This window comes from Brassica napus, chromosome C1 (assembly GCF_020379485.1).
Source record: "Brassica napus cultivar Da-Ae chromosome C1, Da-Ae, whole genome shotgun sequence".
NCBI lineage: Eukaryota > Viridiplantae > Streptophyta > Magnoliopsida > Brassicales > Brassicaceae > Brassica > Brassica napus.
In genome coordinates, this window is record NC_063444.1 from 45,611,006 (window position 1) to 45,631,714 (window position 20,709).

Consider the following 20,709-nt stretch of genomic DNA (forward strand, 5'->3'; position numbering starts at 1 on the left):
ATATGTTTGTGTTACAAACGGCAGTAAATTTGATGGTTGTATGATAATAATAATTTGAAGATTTACATAGATTGTTGCCAGATTTTGAAGATCATAATCAAGAAACGGTACTTTTTGTTTATTCTCAATTGAAAATGAGTTCTATAGCTTACAAACAAACAGCCGTTTACTTATTTCACAAAGAAACAGTCAAACAGAACGAAACTAGGGCTTTTCTAGATTTCTTGCGCTGGAAGAAAAGTCACCGATTTACCTACAAGATCCCTTATGTTCACCGGATAGACAACATGTCTGTCTCCAGCATAGAACAGATTGGCAATCTCTTCATCAGTTTTCTCAGTGTTGTGACGCCCGTCAAAGAACAAAAATCCTTTCTGGTAACTGCAGAGTTTCGAATGCACGTTGCTATAGCCACACCCGAACGCATTTCTCGATCCAGTACCACAGCAAGAGGTCGTTGTATCAGTATATCCTAACCATGAAAATCAAGATTATCATTTCTTATTATAACTAGAACAACTAAATCAGAAAGTTAAATAATATTTAAGTAATTACCATGGCATGATGGTTCATTGATCCTGCGGAGAATTTCACCGTTGTAATCAAAGACGCTGTACCGTAAGCTACGGAATCTTACGGTGATAGCAAAGAGCACATGACCAAGCCGTTCATTGTGTGTTTTCACCATAAAGTTAACCATCTCCATACAACTTTCACCTGTCTTAAACTCTTGTCTCACTATTGGTAAACAACCAAGCGGTCCCAAGTTCTGTACCGCAAACTTTCTCGCCCCACCTGACTTGTACAAACTCTGCATATCACAAATACATTTCCCGGTTCAGTGTTGACCAATAATAAATTCCCACTACGATCAAAATCTCTTCAAAGTTAGACCGGACCAGATCTAAACCGTTCCAGTAACTTTTGTAGAAACCTACATACCATTAGATCTCTGGATAGCTTTTGAAGAACACGGGCAACAAAAGCAACTTGCTCCACAGGATTAGCATTTGGATGAGCCTTGGCGAAATTTAAGTAATCATCAGCTCCGATGTTGATCATGTATATAGCTTCTGCTCGTTCTTTATCGCTCCACTTCTTATGTAACTCAATAAACTTCAATATCTGTTGTCCAGAACTCATCTGCCAAAACAAGAAAGTCATTACAAATCCACTTTAGTCTTAAAGCGTAAAAAGACAAAAGCGTACAGTGTCAGATGGAGATCCAAGAACAGTTGCTCCAGAAATGGCAAAGCTTGCTCCACGAGAGAGATCAGCTTTTGGATCAAGAACCGGAGGTACAGGTTCTTGATTACCAACCAATCGACCTGGTTGCAGTTACATCATAATCAGTTACAAGAACTTTAGAAAGAAGTACAAGACTTGCATGTACTTGTTTCATATGTTATGTGTATATGTACCGATGAAATCTGGGACAATGTTGCCGTCCGACCAACGACCGGTCGGAAAGTCGATGGACTCGCCGTATGGCCAGGTGGTGGCCGGATCGAACGCTGATGAGAAGAACTTGGTGTTGCCTACATCGTAGGAAGAGTCGCCGAAGGTGAACAAGAGAGGTGGCTCGCCGGCAACGTTTGCCGGGAAACTGGCGAGTGTAAAAGACGCTAATAACCCTGCGAAGATAATTAAATTACGGTTGATTGCCATTTTTGTCTTTGACAGTGGAGTTGTGACTTGTCCTTGTGTCTGCACTTTTATACTTGTTGTCTGAAGTGTTTGTTATGTGATCTACTAAACCAAACCAAACCGAGATTAACTCGGTTGGTTGATTTTTATGTAGAAGTAAATCATTTTAAACCGAAACTAACCGCTTTAATTACTAAACATAACTGATGTGTGATCCACGATCCATATTTAATTCAGTCAGTGGGTGGGGGAGAGTTGTGAATCATGTGATGTTACCCCATTAGGAACCGGAACGAATAATATACGTTATCCTGATTGGTGTGGACAGAGTAAATATTAATAAATCATGTTTTCTTCCAATGTTTACCAGCGGTTCAAACATGAGTGCTTTCTTAGATTTCTTATTTGTTTAATGTTCTTAATCTATTCTATTAATTTTCATGTGTGATTTTTTAAAAATTGGACTATCTCTATAAAGTCATTACAATAAATAGTTCTATCATTTATTTTCATATTAATATAACAGTAACTCCCGCATTGCCAACAACTATTACATAAATCGAAAATGTCTATGTTTAGAATAATCAAAACTTTCTATATTGTATACATCGTGAATTTTCTAATAAAACCTTTCGATCAACACTATATCATTTCAAGTCATGTTTGTTCTTCATGTTTACTATATCTATCACGTTTAGTCAAAGATATTCCATAGGCATTTTAAGTGGATCCCTGAAACCAATCTAAACATTAACATATATGATGGTATCAATGCTGTGTCCATGAACGAGCACAACCTGAATTGTTAATAATAATGCTTTCTTTTAAATTAGGTTGCTCTGTGCTCGTGTCATATATTAGTCATTTTGTTGTGGTTGGGTTAGCCTGCACAAGTCTGACTTGTAACATTAATAGAATAAGACGCAATTGACTTTTTATTATTTTTCCCGTACTTTTATCCATATACCTTAATCACAGTACATACTTGGAGAAGATGAAGATCGTGGAGTATTCAATAAAAAATCGAAATTATTGCATTAATTATTATGGATATATTCTTCTAACCGTAAACCGGATTAATTTGGTCTACATTAAAAAAACGACGTAACAACAATATTCAAAACCATCATTCGTGCAACAATAATATCTAGATTCCTTAATATTCACATTATGTATTATTGATTTCCATAAAGTGCTCATCGGTTTAAACTAATCCACGCAATATCTACTTTTGAATATGAATTAATTATCGTATCTATTGTAAAAGGTATCATTTCATATTGCGCGAGAGTTTAAACGTAGGATATTCTCCAAGGTATATATAGAAGCTATTAGTTAAAGATCACATATTTATTGTTACCATAAACTCCTCATATGGTTTCCTCTTTTTTTTTGTTTAAAATCACCAAATATACTGTATATTTGCCATAACAACTGATTCATATTATCTTAAATTTAATATATTTGGTACCAGATTTACAATGAATATATCAATATCTATGATATAGGTAACCATAACAAATTATTCATAATATCTTAAATTTAATATATATTCGTTACGAATTTCATAGAATATTCTCTCAAAAATACTCATAAAATTCTAGCCATCTATAAACGTGGATGTCAAGACTCCTAACCTCGACCATCACCTTAACAAACACCTTGAGCCATGTCTATGAATAAGAGTGTTTCTTTACTAAAAGACATCAAACCCTACAAACAGGATTGAGCATCCAAGTGAAGTTGGTTCATTCGTGGAGGTAGAAAACCAATTATGGAGGAGATACTCTTGGGTTGATCCTCACAGATGAAAGTGTAAGAGGATTTATATTTTTTTATTTTTCGTAATCGTATGCATTTATGTACTAAGTCTTTATATCTATTTTTGTTTGAGGGTGTTAAAATACACTGTACTTGCAGGAAGAATCATCCAACGTGTGCAAAGTAAATTACCAGTTGGTGAATGGCGACTGATAGACACATTTTCGTTGTCTCAAGCATCAGGCCAGTATCGTCCAACGAACCAAGTTTACTTGTGTGTGATGATAACTTTCTGAGTTTATCCAGTTTTCAAGAGATTGGAAATGGAACCCTCAACTCGTTTTTTAATTGGTTAGTGTATCAATTTCCCTGAAGTCTCCTTAGGATCTTCCTGACCATTTGTTCATCCATGTCAGGTCTGCTGCTGATGGTTGAGAAGCAATTACCTGATAAACACTCAAGAAAGTTAGTTTGTGTGAGTTAATGAGAACTCATAGAAAAGAATATGTCTACAGATTATTGAATAAAATATTCGGAACAGATGAACTTATCTATTTCAGAGGCCATGTCGATGACATTTGTATTAAGAGAAAAATATTTGAAGTCAATCATTGAACTTATTGAAGTTAGGTATAATGTTTGAGTTCCTTTAAATCTTTTTTTACTGTGATATAAAAGTCTTTAATTAATTTACTACATTGGCTACCATGCTCCTCTACATGAAAGTGAAGTTCCAACAGAAACTAAAACCTTACTGGTTCAGCTAATGCTCCATCTATGGTTGCAGTAGCTCTGAATTGTTACACGATCTGACTTCACGAGATGATGAGCAGATTGTTTTCACATCCACCGCAAGTAACAATGGTGTTTCAGGAGGCCAACTTTCCACTGGCCATCAACTTTAAACGGCATTTGCGGTGAAAATGTACCAAGGTTAAGATTTTGGTTTCTCTCGTGAAAGCAGAACATGTAAGATGCAGATACTGCGTTGATTGAATGATCTAACCTCATATCTTCCACGACTTTATAAGATGTTTAAGGAATCAGTAACACACCAAAAATAAAGGTCCTTTGGCACCTTCTTCAGTCTCCATATAATATGTGTTTACATTGTTGAGCTCGAACAGCTTTATAGCCCACATGATAAAGGAAACAATCTTTTCCCTAATAAAAAGAAGCTAATTAAAACAAAATCACAAACTCAAGCTGTTGTTATCACAAAGTCAACATGTGTTGTTCAGAAATCGATAAAACTCAAAATTAATAAGTTTGCTCTTCTTCTTTGATCCCAATCTACATAATCAGCTTAAGGATCACCATCTATCCTATGCAGTATCACTGTACATTAAACCTTAATTCAAGATTTGTTCAAAATTAGAGACCAGAGTTTGATCTACTGTTCAAGCTATACGATATTTATGGCAACTCATCAGATCACATGCATCTTGCATGTTACAGAGAATTGAAAAACCAAACGAGCGAATCTTTTCAAAGAGAAGTAACCCATGTACTAGAAAATGATCTTTTCTATTCAGATTATAAAGCAAATACTCATTTAAAAGAAGAAAATAAAGTCACCTCAGTTTCCAGATATTGATCGGAATTGCATGTTGAAGATATATTAGGGCAGAGATCCATATAATCTTGTGGTGAATATTTTATATCTTTATCTACCATTGTAGTTTCCATCTACACGTATTTGATATAGTGAATCACATGGAAAAAATAATTGAAAAATACAAACTAAAAAGAGACTATAACCTTTATAAGCTAAACCGACAGACATGAAGGAGATATGTGTTAAGAGTCCAGAAATCATCTTCACAGTTGCATTTTTAGTCGTAGGTTTGGAGGATCGGAGTTAGGTTAAAGAGAAAACAGAAGGTTAGTGATGATGACCAACAATAAACCCCATCAAAAGTTAGAAAATTTGTTAGGTTTAGCACACGTTGACATTTTTTTCCCCGAAAAAAATCAGTTACATGATCATTTTGGGCTTACGAGCTAAGGATAATTGAATACCAATCTTAATGACCCATTGAATTTATAGATAGATATTATATTGATCCGTACAAATTGTCTCAAATTATGATATAACTATTTATGTGAAACAAAATATATACTATACTTTTAATAGATAGGATTTGTATATTTATGTAAAGCCATTTTAATTTATAATGTTTAAATTAAATACATATAATAGTATACCTGCATATGTAATTTATTTAAATATATGTCAATGTTATTTGTTTAATATTTGATAGTTCATTTAAAAAAAAAATTAAAACTAAAACGAAGTGTTTAATTACTTACTTGATAATGTTAATCTATGAAGATATAAGTTTAATTTTTGTTAAACTTTTAACTTTTGTGAAATGTTACAATATCTTTGGACATGAAAATAATTTTTAATTTTACTAAACTTTACATATATTTATGAGTTTAATAATCAAACACTAATCCAACAAAAAAAATATAGAAAAATATATAGAAAAAGATACAAATATGAGTGACAGTTTGAAACAATTAATTTAATGAAAAACAAGTAGATTGTAATATTATTATGTTTGAAAAGGTCATATACACATTTGAATATATGTGATTACTATAGTATATACAATTCTTGAAGTAAAAACAAAATGTCTATGTAAATATAAATGAAAACTAACACCCGTGATCTAGTTTTACTATGAAATACAGATTGTTTTTTTTTTATCAAATACAGATTGTTTCTTTGTGGAGATTACCAAAGAAAATTGAAAAGGGTAGCTGTGCTCTCGTGCAAACTTCTACCATCATACATGGGCTTATTCACTGTCGCCATTTGCTTCAAAATCTGGGCATCAACATAGTAAGTCACTTGACGAACAAACGGGTAAAGTTGGTCCATCACTTCACTAACTGGGCTTCTACATAGGCTTCAAGATCTATTTTAAATCCTGGTTCATTTTGGTTCTCTATATATCTTTTTTATTAATCTAAAGTTTTTTTTTCTTTAACAAAGGGCTTTTTGGTTGTGATCTAAAGTTGGTTCTTGTAAAACAATGGTCACCACTCACCACTTTTTTTTTCCCCATCTGTTAATATTCATTCAAAGTTCAAATACATTATTGATCCTAAGCCGGCAGATAACATGAAATCCCCAGAATCAAGAGCCCAAGGAAAGGCAACTAGAACCCACACCAGGGTTACTTACAAACACAATACTACCGAAAGCTCAAGGAAAAGCAACTAAAATCCACAACGGGGTAACTTACGAACACAAAACTACGAAGACATAGAATCTACGATAAACGCATCAACCTTAAACCATCTAAACAAAGGCAAAGTACAGTCCAATGCAATAACCTCCTAAATAGCAGAGAGCAGTGATCTGGATATATCAACGCTGGTCCTCAACCAGCCAAATGATACAATCCACTTGTAGAACAGAAGCCACTATGCCTTCTCAACTCGGCCGCCTAAAGCCTGCCAAAACGATACCATCCCCACTAGTAACCAAGAACCAAGACTTCACAATCACAAGAAGGATCGCTTCACGATACACACAACTTTCGGATACGGCTTGAACACACTCTCTGACGTCCAAACCTCCACATAATCAAGTCTCAAAGGTCGACTCCCATAATAAATACAATCACTAAAACACCAAATCGACGAGAAATCACTACAACCACCTCAACAAAAAGAGAATTCTGCAACTGGAATGCCAAACACCAAATAGCTAAACTGAGCCGCACTTAAAACTTGCCATTAAAATATCGGGCTGAGGGATTGGCTCCTCTCCTTGAACCTGCAGAAGTCCGTACACGAATCGAACTTCGCGTCTACTGAGAAATGAGATGAACTGAAACCACGCGCCTATTCCTCGGAGATGGATAACGACAGATCTAAGGAAAACGATTTTGACGCTTTACATCACCAAACCCTAAAATTCGACCCATCTCAGAGATCTCTTTATACCTAGCTCGCCGCCTTTCCAGAAATCCACGTTCTGCAACCTACGAACCTCCGCCACAAACAAGGATGAAACATGCTTCTTCGCCGGATTCCAGAAGTTCGAGCATATCACCAGAGATGGAGAGAATCGCCAAGAGAGCAAAAGGAAACTGAGATTAGAGAGGAAAGAAGGCCTCCGACTCCGGGAATGGACACCGGCCGTTGGGGGTAGAGATCCGCCGCACTAGGTTAGGTTTTGTTCTCAGATCCGTCGGGGGTGGGGGAGGAGAGCGTTTTTTTTTTTTTTTTTGTAACTGTTGGGTTTGGTCTTCAGTTCATCTCAGGAGCATCTCGTGCAGAGACAAGAGCTGGTCAAGCCTATGTGCATCAGATACTCTAACTGGACAAGAGGGTTTCAAGTGGAAGAGATATTTGAAAGACGCTGGACGACTTAGAGTCTTTGGGCTTTGTTCTGGAGTCACGTGGGACAACACGTGAGAAGCCCCTTCTTCTGGAATAAAACAGAGATTGACGACGTCTTCAGAGTAACGAATTAAGCTTCTTCAAGACTTCTTCAATGGTGATTCTTTGAAAAGTGAGAGAGAGAGATCTAGAGAGAGTGAGGTTTGTTCATTCTCGGGTTCTACGGTTCTTTCATTTTTCCCTTCCTCTTGTAAGCAAACTGGATTGTGGTTTTGCGGTGAGCGATGGCTTTATACACACCACCACCGGAGGTGGTTTCCGGTGAGATATAGTGGAGGCAGTTGGGGAGCAAGAGTTCTCCCCTCCGGATTTAACCGTTTTTAACACGATGAACCAGATGAACATATCGGTGTGCACAAGTGTTTATAGCTTTAGAATCTGTGAATCATGATTGGTGGAATCTGGTTTGATTCCTCAACAGTAACCTTGGAGTTTTATTACATTTGTTACAAGAAAACAAAAATGGTGTGACATTTACCAAAATCTAGGATTTTTAACTGTTTACACATAAATCAAAGAACCTCATTCTGTTTATATTCCATGAAGTTTGTAACGCTCATATATAATCTTCATTATTTGCTACAGACGCATATACATATATATATATATATATATTACCACTACGTTACAGTTTACTATCACTTCCTTTGTTCTATCATTTATCGGTTTTTATTTTTACTTTCTTTTTTGTTGCGAGTATGCCAACATTTTTTTTTTGGACAACATAAATTTTTCATTGATGATAATTAGAGTTTATGGGAAACATGGGCTTGGGCCAGAAAGCAAGCGTGCCTTGGCATATGAGTCCGCAGGCCCATTAAAATCCCTACTGACGAAAGTGAAAAAACAAGAAGTGAAAGACGACGAGGAGATCGTGACGATGTCCGAGAGCACCCCGTAGAGATCAATCGGTCGCCGTCCCGATTCTAAAGCTCTAACGAGCAATTGAGAGTCTGATCTGAGCCAGATATGGTTGATGTTGAGATCAATCGCACTTAAGAGGGCTTGACGAATCGCTAGCGCCTCCGCCATGCAAGCTGAAGAGATATGATCTTGAAAACATGAGCCTCTTCCAACTTCCGATCCATCCTGATTTGAGAAAATCCAAGCTAAACCCCCCGTTCCCGAATCGCTTTTCCAAGCAGGATCGGTATTACACAAGATCGTCTGAGGGTGGATGGGGAACGGTACTGACGGTAGCGAGATCTTTGGGGCCGTAGGAGCGTCGAAATGGATCTGCGCCTGTTCCCATTCTGTACTTGCGATGATTGCTTAAGCTACAATCTCTGGGGCCGTCGAGGGCTTCTTTTCAAAGATGAGTTGGTTTCGTGATGTCCAGATGAACCAACATAGCCAAGGGAAGGCATTGATGCTGAGACCGTAAGGTGGGAGGACTTTCCACGAATACGACGTCATGAGAGCTGCTTTGATCGAAGTACATCCCGCTGAGTCGAAGGTAGTCGTCCATGGTCCTAACGCCCAGATTTCCTGCGCGAATTTGCAGTGAAGAAGAAGGTGGAGAGTTGTTTCCGGTTCATCTCAACGACAACACACACCGTCAACTTTTATTCCACGCTTTAGGAGATTTTCACCTGTAGGTAGTGAGTTGTGTCCCACTTTCCATAAAAACATTTTGATTTTCGGTGACATTTTCTGAGACCAAATATGTTTGTTCCAGTTCCAACCATCCGTATCAGTTGTGCTGTCCAAGAGTGAAAGAGTCGATTGGACTTTGGTTTCTTGTAAGGAAAGGTACCCTGATTTGGTGGTATACTCTCCTGAGGGGTGATAGCTCCAAATATGGGAGTCTGCTGCTCCGAACTTGCTTGGTCGCAGACTCAGGATGTGAGCTGCTAGTTCAGGCATGAGGTTGCAGACTTTTGCTTCGTTCCATTCCTTTGTTTCCCGCGAGAGGAGGTCCGAGACTAGGAGGTCTTGATCTTCAAAGGAGGTTGGACCAACATGTCGAAGATTTGATTCAGGATGAATCCAAGAGTCCTTCCAGATGCTAGTTGATTCACCATTCCCGGTGGCTTTCCCAAGATGTTGAACTAGAAGATCTCTGCCTAGTAAAACGCCCCTCCAGCCATGAGAGGAGGAAGATGACTGCGCGACTTTGACGAATGAGGAGTTATTGCAGTACTTTCCCACTAGTACCCGAGCTAGGAGGCAGTTAGGTTTGGTGAGGATACGCCAGGAGATTTTTGCAAGCAAAGCATGGTTGAAAGCTTGGATAACACGGAATCCTAAACCCCCAGATCTTTTAGGTAAAGTTAATTTTGCCATGAAACCCAACAGACTTTTTTCTCCCCCTCCTTTGAATCCCACCAAAACCGTGTGAGAACTGACTGAATTCGTTTGCACAAACTCACAGGTAGCTCGAAACAGGACATCGCATGGTTGGGGATAGGTGATAGCACTGCTTGGAGCATTGTAGCTTTCCCTGCCATCGAAAGAAACCGTGTGGACCAACTCTGAGATCGTTGCTGCATTTTGTCTACTATGGATGTAAATATGTCTTTCTTTTTCCTCCCAAAAAGCTCAGGTAAACCGAGGTATTTTCCTACCCCTCCCTCTTTATCTATCCTTAGATGCTGCTTCACCCTTAATCTTACATCCAGTGATGTTTTTGATGAGAAAGAGATGGATGACTTTGCTGCATTAATCATCTGTCCAGAGGCTGATTCGTAGCTGTGGAGAATGTTCATCAGAGTAGTGCAGCTTTGAGGGTCAGTTCTTGTGAAGAACATCGTATCGTCTGCGAAGAGTAAGTGATTTATTCTCGGGCTGTTCCGCGACACTCTAACCCCTGCCATATTCCCATTTATCTGTGCTCTTTTGCAGAGGCCAGACAAAACTTCACCACAAAGTATGAAGATATAGGGAGAAAGAAGATCTCCCTGTCTGATCCCGCGTTGTGGTGACACACTACCAGCAACTACATTGTTGATGAGGAAAGAATACGAGACGGTGGTGATACACTTCATCACTCGATGAGTCCAGGTATGATGAAAACCCAATCTTTCTAGCACAGCTTCTATGAAAGTCCACTCTAGCCTGTCATAGGCTTTACTAATATCTGTCTTTACAGCCATCGAAGTGTGAACAGTGGCCCCCGAAGTCTTTAGGTAGTGAAGCATTTCATGGGTGATCAGCACGTTATCCGAGATTGCGCGGCCAGGTATGAAGGCTGATTGATTCTCAGAAATGATGTTCCTTAGGACTGGCTTTAGGCGTAGAGATAGGATCTTTGAAATTATTTTGTAATAGACATTACACAAAGCTATAGGTCTGTAGTCATAGACTTGCTTCGGACTGTTGACCTTGGGGATTAACCTGATGTGGGTGTCATTTATTGTGCTAGGTAGATATCCGGTTTCGAAGAAGAACTGAATTTCTCTAACCATTGCAGGTCCTACTATCTCCCAGTTAGATTGAAAGAAACTGGCTGAGAAACCATCAGGCCCCGAGGCCTTGTCGGGGTGAATCTCGAAGAGAGCCTTTTTTATTTCCTGAAGGTTGGGGATGGAAATAAGATGCTCATTTGTCGACGTGGAGATACACGGAGTCAGAGCCTTATGAACTATCTTTGTAGCAGAAGGGACCGTTGAGTTGAAGATCTGTTGGAAGTATTGTGATATTACTCCCACAATCTGCTCATCTTCAAAGACGAGGTTCCCCGCTGAATCTTCTATGGTGGTTAGCCTGTTGCGAGCTCGCCTCCCCTTCGTCGAGGCATGGAAATATGCAGTAATCAGATTTTGACATGGCTAGATCTAATTCTTTACGAAGCTCCTCGATCATCTTTTGGCTGTTTTGGTAGTTCAGTTTGCTCTATGCCGCAATGGCTTGTCGACACTTACTTATCCTCTGCATCACCGTAAGGTTAGCGCCTTCTAACCATACTCTGTCCACTAACTCTTTTACTTCAGTGTTATCCCGTAATCTCCTATCATATCTGAAAACTTTTTGTTGTTTCTTTCTTTTCGAGTCAAATGTTGATAGGATTGGTCTATGATCCGAGCCTTCGAAGGATAAGTAGTGTGAGCGCCCGTTAGGAAACAAGTCAGACCAGGAGCTATTTGCTATTGCATGGTCTAGACGGCAATGGACTAGGTGAGTGTGTCGTTGGCCTCTCCAGGAGAGGAAGTTGCCTGTATGTTTGAGGTCGAAGAGGTCACACGTCGATAGAAAGGATCGGAAGGATGTGAACGAGCTTTCAGTTCTTTCTTTTCCCCCAGACTTCTCCGAGTTGTCAGTGATCTCATTAAAATCACCGGTGAGGAACCATGGTCCATCCCTTGTCTCTGGGATGTTAGTAAGAGCATCCCACACTGCCTGTCTGTTAGGAATCTCGGGCGCACCGTAGACAAAGGTACTGTCAAAAGATATGTTTTTGAAAGTGATATGTGTATCTATGAAATTCTGGCTCGATGACAGGATTTGAATATCTATCTCTTTTTTCCATAGGAGAGCAAGCCCTCCTGAGCTTGGGGTTATGGGCGAGAAAAGGAAGTGTTGGGAATTGAGATTTTTGAGCTTCATTCTTTGTCTCTGATAAGAAGATGATATCAGGGGAGTGTTGGGAATTGAGATTTTTGAGCTTTTGGACTGTTTGTGGATTCCCGAGCCCACAGCAGTTCCAGCTCAATACGACTAAGGAAGAGGAGGACGAGGGATGGGAAAATCCTGATTGCTACTCCCTTCACCAGCTGTTGAGGTCTTGCTTGCTTGTTTGCTCTTAGTCCTTCTCGGTGTCTGCCTTGATCGCTGGAGGTTAACTGGAGAAGCAAAGGGGAATCCATGAGATGCAGGTGATAGCCGGTGGAGGTTACGCTTTTTTGAGCATGTTGCCGCTAGAAACCCTGGGCTGGGGGCAGTTTTCTTTTTCTTTTTTCCTGCAGAGTTCCCTAGCCTTCGCAGTACATACTGCTTTGATCCCAATGGTGGTAGCTGAGGTTCCTCAGAAGGAACTTCAATCCTATCGAAAACCGATGGGGTAGTGGGGAGTTCTTCATTCTCCATGTTCAGGTTAGTTGAGGCCGTCACTATAATTCCAGCAGCAGTTTCTGCCATTAGATCCTCCTTCTCTCCTTCAATGATTCTTTATCTACGTGCAGCTCTTTCGAGAGGATCAGCAACTTCTGTGTACTGGTGAGTCACTTCAAGAAGTTCTGCCATAACCTCCTCCGTGGTAGGAATTTGTGGAGGTTGAGGAAAGTCGCAGATTGCTAGATTTCTTTCTAGCGGTTGGCGAGTGGTGGGATCCCTGGACGAAGATCTTCTTGGCGGCGGCCTTGTCTCTTCCCTTTCATTTCTCTGGTCCAGCGGTTATGATATGGATTTTTCTCTCCATTGTAAGTTGGCATGTCGCTCCTTAGGGTGAGATAAATCCCTTATGTGCGCTCTCATCGGAACTTCACCGTCTGCTCTCGAGTATGCCAACATTATTACAGTATAATGGATCCATCGCACATTATTATTCAGTTAAGTGTATTGGATGAAAGTGGCACTAAGATAGAAGACATTTTAGAATATTTTCATTTGTGCTTTTTTGTCTAAATTTAACCCCTCCAAAAAACAACTAAAACAAATAAAATTTTTGTTTGTTTAGTTATTACATGTTGGTTTTAAGTATTCTGATGTACACAGTACAGTTTTTACATTTTCCCACTTTTTATTAGAGATAAGTTGATTTGTTTGTAACGTGACACTAAAATGTCATTGTTTAGGACTAAAAAGTCATTAGTTGGTTGAACTTAGTAATAAATTCCAGAACAAGAAAAGGAAGGGAAGATGAAGGAGTGGTTGCCGAAAAAAGACATATGTTCCCTCAATCATTAGAAATTTCATTAGTTTCCACATTTTCGACTCTAACTAATCACCTTTCCCCATTCTCTGTTTTTTTATCTCTTTAATACACTCGTTAATTCAGAGTCTGTTGTTATCCCTTGACCTTTGGTGTGTACTTGAAAAAGCAGATATATTTTGTCTAGTTTTAAAACTTTAACCAATTTGAAATAAATTATTGTTAGTTTTCAGACGCACATACGGATAGGAAATAGCATTGGAGGATGTTCAAGTCTTAGTCATTTAACCGTCAAAAAAGATATAAATTATTAAATAGCTTCGTTCTCAAAATGTTTACGATAGAACACAATCAAATACACAAATAAAATCATATTGTTACTCGGGACAATTAGCTTAATATCATAAAAAGAGGCCTAATTTAGAAAACTATCCAATAAGTGACAATAGAAGTCTAAGCTCTATTTCTTTCGGCTGAAATGGACGAAAGTACCCTCGCTTCTGACATAGAATATGACGACTTGCAGCTTGTAAAGTACGAGTGGGATTTTCTAACAGATACCGAAGGTGACTGTGGCAGACGTATGCCTGAGCTATTCTTCTTTTCTTTAACCTTTTTCCTCCAGTTTGTGTGTCCATATCTTAGACGCTATCTCCAATGTTGCGTAAAGAAACCCCACTTATTTACGGTTTTAAATTTGAGGCACTGTGGATAATAAAGTAGATTATAAGTCTTAGCTGAAAGAGAGAGTGTTGGGTTAGGAGAGAGGCGAAAACGAAAACTGTATGTGAAAATGAAAAAAAGTTTGGAATTCTATTGATAGTTAACGTTATCGCCAAAGTAAGAAGATATGCATGACTGGATTTTTGAGCCACATTAATAGCTTTCTAAAACAAAATGGATTGGATGCAGAGAGATCCATATATATTTTTTATTAATTTTGAATCGTTCTTGATTTTCAGAGATACATGAACTATGGGCCAGTTGGTGAGGCTTGTCATCGGTGACTGGGAGAGAAGAGGACCAGGACTTTGGAAATTCCACGTGGATCACACTAGGGTTAAATATGATGCTGTCCTAAAGGAGAACGAGAGCTACAACTCAGTGATTAAAATGGTACGTTCAAAGTACAAACTCGATCAGCTCTTGTTACTTACAGAGCTGGTGCTGTTGACATATGACTTCCCTGAGTATATGACTGCTTCAGGAGATTATACATCACCGCCCTTTGAGATTAAAGAAAATAGTGATGTGGAGATGTTTATGGCGATTAAGATTGATCATGTGGGTTTGGAGATGTATGTTACCTTTGGCTACAGAGATGTAGATTCATTAGTGTCTCTTCGATTAATCCCGCCTCCTGACACAACAATGGTGTGTTTCGGGAGACGATGTTGTATGAAAAGCAGAGTAGTATTGTCAGCTAGGGATGCACTGTATGGTTAGGTGCGTAGGGGCAAAACGGACATTAGAATTTTTTCTGTATAGCTATGGTAATCGCTTAATATAAGGGATAAATTGTGGTCGCTAATTTTCCCTCGTTACTCCGACCTTTGTATTATGAAAAAAGGACGATAATGTTTACTACAAAACTTTTCAGTGATGATTAGGTCTGGGACAGATTCGGATTCGTGGTGTCTGGATATTCGTATTTCGGATATCGGTCTCTATATTCTATTACCCGCGGATATGCGGATTCGGATCCGGATCCGTAAAAATATTTAAATAATAATAATACTAAAATTTAAAAAATGATACATAAATTAAATTTTTGTACAAGATTTATAAATATCTCTATAATATTGTAAAAATCAACTAAAAACTAAAATATAGTATTATAAACTTAATTTATGTATAAATATTAATATATAAAATATAAATATTAATGAAATTTAAAAATTTAATGTGTTTTGAAAATACGGATCCGGATATCCGGACTTAAAAATTAAGATATCCGGATCCAAAATTTTACTATTTGGATTTAGATCTGGACATTTCGGATATCTTATTTTTTTAGCGGAACTGGAACAGATCTCGAATCGAATCTGGATCTCGGATAACAAACCGAGGCCTAGTGATAGATAAGTTTAGTTGTTTAACGTTTTCACGAGAATCTGATTATTTATCAGCTTTATTTCTAAAAGAAGAAAGAGGAAAAAATATAAAAGAGAAACCAATGATTGCTTACAAAATCTCCACGTCACGTAGCAGAAATGTTAAGAGTGAGTTGCAATTTAAATAGTTAATTACGTAGAAAAATGGCTACCACGGTGGTCCAGACAAAATCCACGTGATGCTCGTTGTTATACGATAATAGGCCTATGCTGTGCCACGACACTAAGCTAGTTGTCTCCAGTCCTCATTTCAGGATATTTCTCATGCTGTGATAGATCTTCGTGGTTTCCTAGCCGTCGGATATACAAATCCAACGGTTCGGAGAGTTATATATAATTTTTTTTTTTTGCCAAAGGTTCTGAATGTTATTTTGGTTGAGAAAGTATGGATGAATGCATAACTATTGCATTAACGCAACTATGTAAGACCCTTAATATTATAAGTTGAAACGTGAATCATTTGACAAGTGGAGCAATTAGCTAGGTTTGCCTATTTATTTTGAGTGGGTGTCAAAAAAAACTATGTTAGAATGCCTTTGGTCCAAAAAAAAACTATTTATTTTGAGTGCGAGTTATAACTAGAACATTTTAGCAAAATTAGAATTATAACTAGAACGATTTTTAGATAATTCAATATCAAAATACTAAACAATGCAGATAGAATATGAAGTGAATATAATGACATTAGTTGAAACGTGTATCATTTGCAAAAACTTTGACTAAGGAAGATATGGAAATTTTTAGATAATGACATAAGTTGAAACGTGTATATAAGGAAGATCTGGAAATTTTGGTAAACGAAAGAAATAGTTACACTAAAAAACTCTTTAAGTTCGGAATTAAATTATGATCATCTCATTACCAAGTTGAAGAGGGAATATACGCGATGATTATTCGCGCACATGAGGGGAATAAAATATATTCCCTCCGTTCCAAAAAATAAGATGTTTTAGATTTTTTACTTGTTCCACAAAGATAGATTTTCTTTATGTTTAAAATATTTTTTTATACTTTTAAGAAACATTAAATGAAAACATTTGAATTGATTAAATTTCATTAGTTAAAAGTTATTGAAAAATGTATAATAAAGTAAAAAATAATTTACCAAGTTGAAGAGGGAATATACGCGATGATTATTCGCGCACATGAGGGGAATAAAATATATTCCCACCGTTCCAAAAAATAAGATGTTTTAGATTTTTTACTTGTTCCACAAAGATAGATTTTCTATATGTTTTAAGTATTTTTTTATACTTTTAAGAAACATTAAATGAAAACATTTGAATTGATTAAATTTCATTAGTAAAAGTTATTAGAAAATGTATAATAAAGTAAAAAATAATTTAAATTATAAACATTTATTGAATTCTTAATAAGCGTGAACACTTTAGAAAATCTTACTTTCAGAAACATAAGGAGTATATTCTAATAATTGTTGAATACAAACTTTGACAGTTCAACTATAATTATATCATTCATAAGCCCTATATATATTAGTCTAAATATTTATTAAATGTGATTTTTACTCATATGGTTTTATGATCATTTGTATTTTATTATAACAAAAACTTTAAACTATAGATCATAAAATTTTCAATGTAAGACTTTTAATAATTTTCGTTATTTATAGGCGTTTTTAAAATTCAAAATATAACATATACAAAAAAAGCTAAAATTTTCTATTATATGGTTAATATGATTGTTTAATTTATTTTAATAATATAAAATTTAAAAAATAAATGGAATATATGTAAATTTTTGTCAAATCCTTATTACTAAAATCATCAGTTGTCAAATATATATTTTATTCACTTTTGGTAATTCCGTAATTTTTATTTAAGGAAAGAATGAAAAATAATAATAATAGATTGTTAATTAATTTCATGGTTAGTTTAATGAGAAGTATATAATATAGTGAACCAACATATTTTTCTAGAGACTTTAAGAATAATTTTAGTGATGATACGTGTCATAGTTAAAATGTTGTCATGGTTAAAATATTGTCATGTTTCTCTTTTAATACATGAGATTAGTATATTCTCCTTTTTTGCTAATAATAATAGGGAAGTTTACTTAAATATACAAAATTTTAGGACAATTGACAAGAATCATACAAATCTTTTTTTATTACTGCATTTTTTAAATACCAAGCGTGCCTTTTTTTTTTACGTTATGAGAAAAAACATATTTACAGGAATGCCATTACTTTTCGCTGCCACATAACCAAAAACCCGGCGCCACGTAGGAATTATGTTCTGTGTTTTCATTAAGCCAGCCGTAATTCGCTACATACGTCGTTACGGCTGATTTATATCTACATGTCGGCTGAATAAACAAACGCGGCTGAGTTAAGAGGAAAATGCTGACTTAAGAACATAAGTCAGTCGGACGGTACAGTTGAATTACAAAAATATGGTTGATTTATGAGATAAAGGCTGACTTACAGACAAAGGTTACGGCTGACTTATATATCGGCGGTTTGTCTTCTGGAAAATTTGGCTGAGTTGTAACTAAGAGACGGCTGAGTTATGTTTCCCCGGCTGAGTTAATGAATATCGACTGGCTGAGTTATATAATTTACGGCCGACTAATGTGATGTTGTTACGGCTGAGTTTATGATTAGTCGGCCGTAATAGGATGGATTAACAGTAAAGTCAGCTCGGTTACAGCTGACTTATTAGCGAAAGATTAATTACTAGAATATCATTCGTTTGACGGCTGATCTATGTGACGATACGGCTAATTTATCGTTTTTCATCCTAATTACGGCTGATTAAGGATCAAAAGATTAATTACTGAAATATTTCCATGGTTCGGCTGACTTATATTATAAATGAGAGCTGATTTACGGAGGCTGAGTTATATATTTGTTTGTCGGCTGATTAACCGATTTTCCATGTCATCCGCCATGTCATCAACTCGGATTTGCCATGTCATTGCTAACGAACTACTTTAAAACTACGTTTATCTGTCTGTTCATCTTTTTTCTTCATCTTCTTTATCTATCTATATATTTATCTTATTCATCTTATTCTTCATATTTCTCCGAGATCTTATGGATCCGATAATTATTGTTTATGGTAACTGGATTAAGAAAAACAGATATGTATTCAACGCCGACAGTAAAGAGTGTAGAGTTCTGCATTTAAATGAGAAAACAAAACATGAAGAATTCGCAAAGTCTGTACTCGATGATTACAGATTGAATGAATTGAGAACAAGAGATTAAATTCGCGAACGACACTCCACCAGTTTACGGAGAACAAGGATGATGAAATGAATCGGAATGACAGAGCAAGAGAGACGATGAAAAGAATTGGGTTTTAATGTTTTGTATTACGGCTGGGTTTTGGGTTTTAATGTTTTACAATACGACTGAGTTATATAAACATGTTACGATTATATTGGGGTTTCTTGATTAGTATAACGGCTGAGGTATGAATTTTAATGTTTTCGTATTACGACTGAGTTATCGTTAATTTCTGCCTTATTTAACTTTTTAAACTCCACGTGATTATCGTCTCCATGTTATAAATGGCCTCGATATTAGTTCTGAGCCGTCAAATCAAGAAAGACGAAACGTCCCATTATTATAAGGCGTTTAATATTATAAAAAAGGATTACCGTGAATGTTAAATCAGTTTTTAAATACTAAAGTATCGTCTCGATGTTATAAAAGCCTCGATATTAGTTCTGAGCCGCATTTTCCATACTCAGACGTCCCAAAGTATCAATCCTAAATCTCGATGGGCCATGATAAAACCCAAAATATTAACGGCTGAGTTATGTTAATATTAATGGCTGAGTTATATTATGAGTTAAATAATAAAGTATTACCGTCTCGATCTCTACGAAGGCGTCGATGTTATATTAACCAACATGGCTGAGTTATGTCAAATATCATTGCTTAGTTATATGAACGTTACATTAATGGATTATTTCCCGATACTTGAATTGCCTGAAGAGATTCAGGCGTTAGTGGTTGAACGTGTGGCCGGTAACTCCTTAATAGATCTCTATGGCCTAAGAGCATCGTGCAAGACGATGAAGGCGTTAGCGGAGCGGAGCAGGGTAAACCATTTTTACGATGTGTTATCCGTTCCCAGGAGACTCAATATGCCTCCTGAGTTGTTTAAAACTTGCTACGCAGAGAGAAATCCAAGCACACTTTATATGAAGGGTGTACAGTTTTTCTTCACATTTAACCTTCAGGAAGAAGGACTTGCTTTCATGAAGCTTGCAGCGGATGAAGGATATGAGCGTGCTGTGTATACATACGCAATGACTAGAAAAATATTTTGGGGTGATGAGGAGTATTTTGCTCGTTTTACGAGGGAATCAGTTGTCAGGATCGGGAAACTAGTCCGACCTCTAAAATGGGCATGGGGTTTGTCGCACAGTAACGAGTTTCTGGCAAAGAGGGACGAGATCATTTCAACCGTAGTTCTTTCGTTCTATAGTTGCCAATGTGTTCCTGTTATGGAGCGAGATTGGGTCTTGTGGTACATTGAAAACAGTAAGGGTGACAAAATGTGTAACCACTGTTTCTGGATCAAAGAGTTGGGGTTCTTCTTCCATGAGTTTGAACCGATGAGCGTGATTATGGACACAAGGGAGTGGTGAAGATGTATTCTATCTGAATATTTTCTCTTTTTATGTTCTTTGCTGTGACATTATTACGGCTGGTTTATATTTTACATTATGGTTGGGTTGTTGTCTTTTAATTACGGCTGATTTTTGTAAAAAGGGTTCTCTTCAATTACGGCTGAGTTTTAATTTCATAATGATTGAGATATTTTGTTGGAGTGTTATTAAATACGACATGACTGAGTTAATTAAATACGTGATAGCCGAGTTATTGTTACTTAAAGGCTGAGGTTGTGTTAACTCGGAATCCGCCATGTCAACAAACTCCTTGCCATGTCATCACTAACGAACGAAATTTATAACTTGTTT

The 20,709-nt window shown here is 37.0% G+C and overlaps 2 protein-coding genes across 2 annotated transcripts; both read right to left on the minus strand.

Moving 5' to 3' along the window:
* Positions 1-97: 97 nt before the first annotated feature.
* Positions 98-1,710, minus strand: LOC106377569 (GDSL esterase/lipase At3g14220-like). Its single transcript, XM_013817841.3, has 5 exons — positions 1,422-1,710; positions 1,210-1,328; positions 943-1,143; positions 556-811; positions 98-472 (listed from the first exon to the last, which is right to left on the minus strand). Exons 1-5 carry the CDS (start codon positions 1,666-1,668, stop codon positions 216-218), a joined length of 1,080 nt encoding a protein of 359 aa, XP_013673295.1. The 5' UTR covers positions 1,669-1,710; the 3' UTR covers positions 98-215.
* Positions 1,711-8,583: 6,873 nt separating this feature from the next.
* LOC106374145 lies at positions 8,584-12,375 on the minus strand. Its single transcript, XM_013814237.1, has 5 exons — positions 11,671-12,375; positions 10,165-11,555; positions 9,423-10,090; positions 9,176-9,318; positions 8,584-9,072 (listed from the first exon to the last, which is right to left on the minus strand). The coding sequence occupies exons 1-5, from the start codon at positions 12,373-12,375 to the stop codon at positions 8,584-8,586; spliced, it is 3,396 nt and encodes a 1,131-aa protein (XP_013669691.1).
* Positions 12,376-20,709: the final 8,334 nt, after the last annotated feature.

Excerpts from the sequence above, each read along its gene's own strand:
- LOC106374145 (XM_013814237.1), bottom strand. The coding sequence starts at position 12,375 with ATGAAGCTCAAAAATCTCAATTCCCAACACTTCCTTTTCTCGCCCATA. Across the intron at positions 9,319-9,422 it reads ACACAACTCACTACCTACAG|GAAATCTGGGCGTTAGGACC; the intron begins GTGAAAATCTCC and ends AAATTCGCGCAG. Across the intron at positions 9,073-9,175 it reads GCCTTCCCTTGGCTATGTTG|GCGCAGATCCATTTCGACGC; the intron begins GTTCATCTGGAC and ends GAATGGGAACAG.
- LOC106377569 (XM_013817841.3), bottom strand. The coding sequence starts at position 1,668 with ATGGCAATCAACCGTAATTTAATTATCTTCGCAGGGTTATTAGCGTCT. Across the intron at positions 1,144-1,209 it reads TTGGATCTCCATCTGACACT|ATGAGTTCTGGACAACAGAT; the intron begins GTACGCTTTTGT and ends TTGTTTTGGCAG. Across the intron at positions 812-942 it reads AGCTATCCAGAGATCTAATG|AGTTTGTACAAGTCAGGTGG; the intron begins GTATGTAGGTTT and ends TGTGATATGCAG.